Source organism: Nicotiana tabacum, chromosome 15, assembly GCF_000715075.1.
Source record: "Nicotiana tabacum cultivar K326 chromosome 15, ASM71507v2, whole genome shotgun sequence".
Lineage (NCBI taxonomy): Eukaryota > Viridiplantae > Streptophyta > Magnoliopsida > Solanales > Solanaceae > Nicotiana > Nicotiana tabacum.
The window spans coordinates 93,252,846-93,260,143 of NC_134094.1; the positions used below are offsets into that span (position 1 = coordinate 93,252,846).

A 7,298-nucleotide genomic window follows, 5' to 3' on the forward strand; every position below is an offset into this window, starting at 1 on the left:
TTGTATGAACAAAAATTAGTATGTATTATGTAACTTGTATTTTGGCACATCTTGATTAGTTTCTTTTTCTTCTCAATGGTGGTATTAACACCTTGTTGTTCTCATTCCATAGGGGGAGGAAGACTAAGAAAGATATTGTCATATTCTTTTAATGTTATAATAAAATTACAAGGCATTGCTTTGAATATCTCTTTACAATATTTTTGTCTTTAAATTTTAAATTAAAAAGTTTAGGTCACAATTCTATAATAAAATTTACAAGGCATTGCCTTAGATATTTGTTTTTACATCTTTTTTTCCCTAATTTCAATTCTAATTTTTTTTAAAAAAATTTTTTAGCTGTTGGGCCCACTTAGCCCATTTAGCCCGGGACCATGAGTTCGTGGGCCCAGCCCAGTGTCGGTTCCTAGAAAAAGACCATTTAGCCCGAGACCGTTTGACCCGTTTAGTTAGGGACCGGCCGGGACCGGAACTATTTGGACCGGCCCACTTGGCCCGTTTGGGGCCCGGATCGGCCCATATGCCACCCCTAATTTCAACATTGAAATTGCTTCCACTGCATATAATAATCAAACAATCTCAAGAGTTAATTTTGAAGTTGAATTAGATTCAGAATATATAAAAAAAGAAGAAGTTAATACTCCTATTCAAATTTACTTGTCCACTATACTAAAAATAGATATGTATTTTTACTTGTCTAGTTTGGAAAACCAGTGGATAATTTACCATTTTATACCTATTTTACCCTTCTTATTAAATATTACTTATTTTCAAACATAAAATAAATAAGAATGATATAGTAAAATTATCATATTATTTATTATGAGTGTGTCAAGTCAACAGAGCACAAGTAAACTTAGACGGAAGGAGTACATTTAAGTTCGAGATAGTGAATGTACATTAAATCAACTCATTTTTCGTTTGCTCCGCCAATCTACACTTTATTGTCACGCAAAAGTCGCAAGCTATTGTCTTCTCACATCATTCTGCCGTTTACGTACTTGGAAAACCATGTTGAATGCATGCCTCGGTCCTCTACGCCGTGCTTCCAATTCAGTAATTTGCATGTACCCCTTTCATCACATGCACTTTTTTTATAAGCTAAGTTGGAAACCTGACAATATCTCAGTATCTTCGTTTGGTGTTTGAGCCTCTTCATCGATCATTCATGTGTCACTTCGTATCAGTCCCATTATTTGACGTCACTAAAGATCTCCATGCGGTCAGTCTTAGAAAATATTGTGTTTACCATAAAAACGGATAACAATTAAATTTATATGTGATTTTAAAGACACGTGATTTTACTTGGCACAAACTGAATAAATATAAAAATTAATATTAAAATTAACTGTAAAGAAAAATAAAAGCAAACCAAATGAGATGTGCAGCTTTGACCCTCGAGCTGAGTTACCCTCGAACCGAATGAAATAGCAAATGAGATATGAGCAGAGTAAGAGAGTATTGAGAACCTAAAGAAAAGAATAGTAAATTGCTTTTTATTGTGCGAATATACGCCCTTTACCAATTATTAGACCCATTTTATATAGTAGGGGAGTCCTACTTATGATACAATTCTAAATACAGTAAGAAATTACATGATTGGCTAATTAATCTCTCCTTGATTTGTGCCGTGATTTTCGCCGAGATTCCCCCCTTATTGCGGCTATAACACCTTTTTTGTTTCTTGGCTCGATCTTGATCCTGACCTATCTCGATCTTGGCCGATCTCGATCTTGATCGGTCTCTGGGTCTTCGAGCTCGATCTTGGCCGACCTCGATCTTGATCGGTCTCTGGGTCTCGAGCTCGATAACATATACTTCGCACCATTGCTCGATATTACAATGATGAACTTCGGACCATCATGTTCCAATCTCGATTAATTATACGGAGGGCAAAAATTGATTTTGACCGTATACACAGTGATATGTTAAAAAACTACTCCCCTTTCAATTTAGATAAGATAGTTTGACTCGGCAAAAAGTTTAAGAGAAAAAAAGAAACTTGTGGTCTTAAAAGCTTAAGGTTTAAAAGCTTTGTGGGTCATGACATTTATGTGGTTATAAAAGCTTCTCACTAAGGGTAAAATGGGTAAAATAAAGAGTTTAAAGTTAAAAATTATTTTCAAATATAGAAATGTGTCATCCTTTTTTGAACGGGTTGATAAGAAAAGTGTGTCATCTAAATTGAAACAGGGGGAGTAGTATATGCTGCGGATTCTGACTTGAGAACGCGAGCTTTCTCCGTTTAATTTTTATGATATTGTTTGATTAGATACAAAGTTTTTTAAAATATATAATTACCTTTAAAATTTATAATTTTAATTATGTCATGATATTTATATAGCTATAAAATTATATCAATAAATATAAATATAAAGTTAAGAGTTGAAAATATACCATCCTTGTTAGAATAAGCTAATAAAAAACAGTTGAGTCGAAAGATTATTAACTTTTACAAAACTTGTTTTCCCACACATAAGGTACAAAACGGAAACTATGGTCTTGTGGCTCCGCAAAGCCCACGTTGAATCTGCAATGGGAAAAATCTTCCTCACTGCGTACACAAGCCAATAAAACACAGAATATGTGCAAAATGCTTTATTTAACTGTACTGAACTTGATTTTCTTTCACTTGATGTATAAAATAAAATTCTAAGAAAAGCAAAATATCTATAATAACTTCTAACTAATATTTGTACTTCAGAAAACATAGAGGAGTAACATCATATATCGTTCTTAAAACGTAAAATATAATCCCCGTTTAAACTCATGTGACTGGACACGAAATTTAAGAAAATAGAGAAAATTTTTGAACTTGTGGTGTAAAATGAGGCACGTATATTTTGTGTGGTTAAAAATTATTGCATAAAAGTAAATTTTTTCCAAATATGGAAAAAAGTCATTCTTTTTGGCACGGACTAAATATGAAATAGGTTCACATAAATTAAAATGGAGGGAGTAATACTTCTTTCAATTTACTTGGTACTTTTGCTAAAATAGTTGTTCCAATAAATACTTATCACTTTAGGAAAAAAATTAATTCTTTTTAAATATTTTCTTTGTTGCTCTAATAAATGTTTGGTGAAACACATAAATAACTTATTTAAGTTGTCCTTAACGATCAAACAAACACCTTAACTAACCTTTCTACCATTTTAATACTTCAAGTAGCTGTCTAATGTATCAAGTAAATACCCGGCCTAGTCACCCATTTCCCGTATGATACACAGACTGAAACGCACGTTGCCTACCAAGTAAATTTTTTTTTTTTTAGAATTAATTTGAATTGGCCCCAAAATTCCAACATCTTCTTCTAACAATTACAGAATCAGTTGGCCATTATCGCCGCCTTCGCCACCACCATGGCTGTCAAACCCACATTAGCAAAACAAAATTTTCCATCAGATTAAAGCCAATCATTAACCAAAAAATTGTTATACTCAAAACTCATGAAATCTCAGCAGAATTACTTCATCCATCCATGTTAGAAACAATTGAAACCCGATTGCTTGAATCAAGTAATCAACTGGACACCAATTCAAGAAAAATTTACCCAAAAATTTAGAATACTCCAAAAAGAATAATAATTGAAAACAAATTCTGAATCAATGAAATAAGAGAGAGAGAAGACTCAAGACGAAAAGGTAGAGAGATAGAGGTCGCCGGAGCTGCCGAGCTTCGTCAATATTAACATGGATGAGCTCTCAAATGTAACACACGGAGATGAAGAGAGAGAAAGTAGGTTTCCGAAAAGGACCTTTTCCGACGAGGTCCTTGGTTGATTTTAGAGTTAAATTTTGAAAAGAGATGGTTTTGGGACGAGGGGTGAGAAGAGGTCCTGTTTGGACGAGGCGGGGGGGGGGGGGGGGGGTAGAAGGAAGAAGATGAATGGGAGGGGGGTAGTCTCACGTTAGGTTAATTAGTAAAATTTTTTTATTTTTTATTTTGCTTTAAATGTGTTTTTTTTGTTAATTACATTTGTCAAATTTTTATTATAATTTATAGGTGTCATTTTCTAATCGGTTAATTTGACAAGTCGAATGGTCTATTGGACTCGGTTGTTGAGGAGGCTTATTTTTTACGGGCTATAAGTGTCAAAATATAAAATGGTCGGTTGAGGTTGAGGTGCTTGTCTGATCGTTCAGAACAACTTAGAGGGGTCGTTTATATATTTCGCCTAAATATTTTAGAAATAGGTATTATGATTGAGAAATCAAAGAATAAAAACACAATTAATTCAAGTAACTCTTATACTAATGTTCTTAAAGGGAGTGCAAAAGGCTAAAATGACAATTAAATGGGATGTGAGGGAGTACATATAGCAAGGATACCGAACATAAAAACTAATCAAACTCACTTCAATTTATGAATTATGCTAATTCTAGAGTTAAATTAACTAAAATTAATGCATCCATCGAGTTCTGGCCAGGTTTTTATTGCTCTCCTATATATGAGCTGTTCATTGGAGTGAAACCTGCACTCTATAAATTGGTTCCCCAACAGACAATCTCCCACCATTATTGAGAAGGCGACTGACATCAAGTTCACATTTATGGCTTCTAATTACTATTTTTTTCACACTCTCACTACTCTACTCATTTCTCCATTAGTTCTTGGCACACTCTGTGTCATTTTCCCCTTCTTTTGCATCTTTAGGATCGTTCTTTTTCTGTATAGGCTTGTGGTAAGTGAGAACATGAAAGGAAAAGTTGTTCTCATCACTGGAGCTTCATCAGGAATTGGGGAGGTTCGTCGTCCTATTAGTTTTCCTTTCTTTCTTCCCTTTTTTAAGTTTAAAAAATCCCATTAGACATAACCTTTACATGCATGGTGTTTTATATGTTGGGAAGTTTGTAATATGGAAGTGGTTTTTAAGGGAAAAAAAACATTTCTGTTGTGAAAAGGTTCCGAATTTTTGAAAAAATATGTTTTATAGTAAACAAGAATGTTGTTCCTTATCCGAGATGTGTCAGTTGACACTCCTTCGCCGAAATATGTCATTATCTAGATTACTAAATTCTTTTTATTGCATATATACTAAAATTCCCTTGATTTTTTCAGTGTATTTACTATTTTAATTATTTTTTATGTATATATACTATATATTAAACTTAATTCATATTTTTTCTTCTTCCTTCTTTCTGTATCAATTTTTGAAAACTATATTTGTGTATTAATAGGAATTGGCTTATGAATATGCAAGAAGAGGTTCTTCAATAGTAATAGTGGCAAGAAGGGAGGAGCAGCTTCAAAAAGTAGCGGAGAAGGCAATGTGCTTAGGGTCTCCGGATGTGCTTTCTATAAGAGCTGATGTATCCAATGTTGACGACTGCAAGCGACTTGTTGATCAAACTGTCAATCATTTCGGTCGTTGTAATTAGCTATTCTGATTTCCAATTTATTACCATTTATTAAGCTTATTGATCTTGGTACATAGATTTACATGTTATCGTAGGTCAAATAGTGTAAAATTACTTACACTATCATTTCACATGACATAAACTCTAGTATTAAAATAAGAAGGGGAGATAATTAAAGTAGACTAATAGAGTAAAATTCTTGACATTGTAAGTTAAATCCGAATAGGATGAGTATAGTCTTATGATATTTTCTATTCCCATAATTAACTAAGTACTCACGGTAAAAGAGGTTGATAATTACATGCATGCAGTGGATCATCTCGTCAACAATGCTGGAATCACCTCTTTGTGCTCTATAAATGATGTGACGGACATTACGAAGTTTACATCTGTTATGGTAATGTTTACGTAGGCATCATTTCAAAATTAATATATAGTACTATAAATAAAAAGGTAGAACTATTTCCTTGAAGGTTTTTGAAAATAAATAAAGTAGAACTAATTTTCGTTACTATTTTTTTGCCTATTGCATGATATGGTTTGGGATAAAAGGATATCAACTTCTGGGGATCTGTTTACCCAACTTACTTTGCAATTCCTCATCTGAAGAAGACAAGAGGGAAGGTGTTTGTCAATTCTTCATCCGTGGCAATTTTGCACCCGCCATCTTTAAGCTTCTATACTGTAAGAAACTACTTTTAGTTTTATTTATACCCCTTAATTAATTAATTCTTCTCTTTAATTATATTGTTGTTATGTTAATTAATTGTATTGGTTTTGCAGGCGAGTAAAGCTGCATTAATAGGCTTTTACGAGACCATGAGACTTGAATTGGCTCCGGAAATCTCAATTACCATTGCAACGTTAGGATTTACTGATTCGGAAATAACACGAGGAAAGCACCTAAAAGATGGGGTCTTGCAAGTTGAATCAGAATTAGCTAATGTAAGATAACCAACCATTAATTTCACTGTTTATTTTCTCAATTTATATGGCGGTTTAGTTGGTTAACAACTTGAAGGATGGGCTTACAAGTTTCAATCCCTGTTATTTATAAGCCTACTATCTAGTACATGCACAACTCTGTCTAAATAATTTAGGTAAACTGACCACCAAAAGTTTCAAATTTTCCTTCCAGATTCTTAATTTACTAATGCACTGACATCTGATTATTAATTTTCCCCCAGTCTAACACTTCTATGTTACTTAAAGTTATAAACATTAACACTATAAAAGAATTTTTATGCAAGCAGTAAATTTTTAAGTTTATTACTAATCAGTGTTCAAATCGTATCTCCTCGTTTATTTTTATTTGCAGAATGTTGTTGTTCTCCCAGTTATCAGTTCTAGTGACTGTGCAAAATCAATTGTAAGTGCAATATGCCGGAAAAAGAGATATATTACAGAGCCAAAATATTTTTGGGTGCTGTTTTTCGCGAAAACTGTGTGCCCTCGAGCGTTTGAATGGTTTAATCGTACATTTATGTCGAAGTTGTGTACCGGTGCTTTACAATCACAAGCCAAGAAAGCATAAAGAAGTGGAAAAAGAGGAGTGGATATCTAACTGATGTTATTGCTCTTATTATGTTAAGTAGCTGGGTTAGCTTGCGACTATATTTATGTTACTGTAAACTTTTCTACGAAGATTTTACTCTTTTTATCATGATCAAAAGTGAACCCTTTGTTTACCCTTAAAATTGAATAACAATTAAATTTATAATGTGGCTCTAAGGATATGTGATTTCACTTAATACCAATTGATAAATATGAGGATTAATAATAGAAATGAACTATAAAGTAAAGCAAACCGGTGTGAGAAATGAACTCAGCCCTCGATATTGATACCCTCGAACTGGTTGATGCTAGAACAATTAAAATATAACAAGCTGATAAACAATAGTATAAACGAGAAAGAGAATTATATTACTTTGATCTCAG

General features: G+C 33.2%; 1 protein-coding gene across 3 annotated transcripts; it reads left to right on the forward strand.

Moving 5' to 3' along the window:
* The first annotated feature begins 4,317 nt into the window (after positions 1-4,317).
* Positions 4,318-7,023, forward strand: LOC142169474 (11-beta-hydroxysteroid dehydrogenase A-like). 3 transcript variants are annotated; one of them, XM_075231011.1, is made up of 6 exons: positions 4,318-4,747; positions 5,181-5,367; positions 5,672-5,757; positions 5,913-6,044; positions 6,144-6,305; positions 6,679-7,023. In XM_075231011.1, exons 1-6 carry the CDS (start codon positions 4,553-4,555, stop codon positions 6,892-6,894), a joined length of 978 nt encoding a protein of 325 aa, XP_075087112.1. In that variant the 5' UTR covers positions 4,318-4,552; the 3' UTR covers positions 6,895-7,023. The 3 variants fall into 3 exon arrangements, with proteins under 3 accessions (XP_075087112.1, XP_075087111.1, XP_075087113.1); XM_075231010.1 differs by having other exon boundaries at positions 4,324-4,747; positions 5,181-5,373; XM_075231012.1 differs by having other exon boundaries at positions 4,326-4,747; positions 5,181-5,373; positions 6,698-6,872.
* The last annotated feature ends 275 nt before the right edge of the window (positions 7,024-7,298 follow it).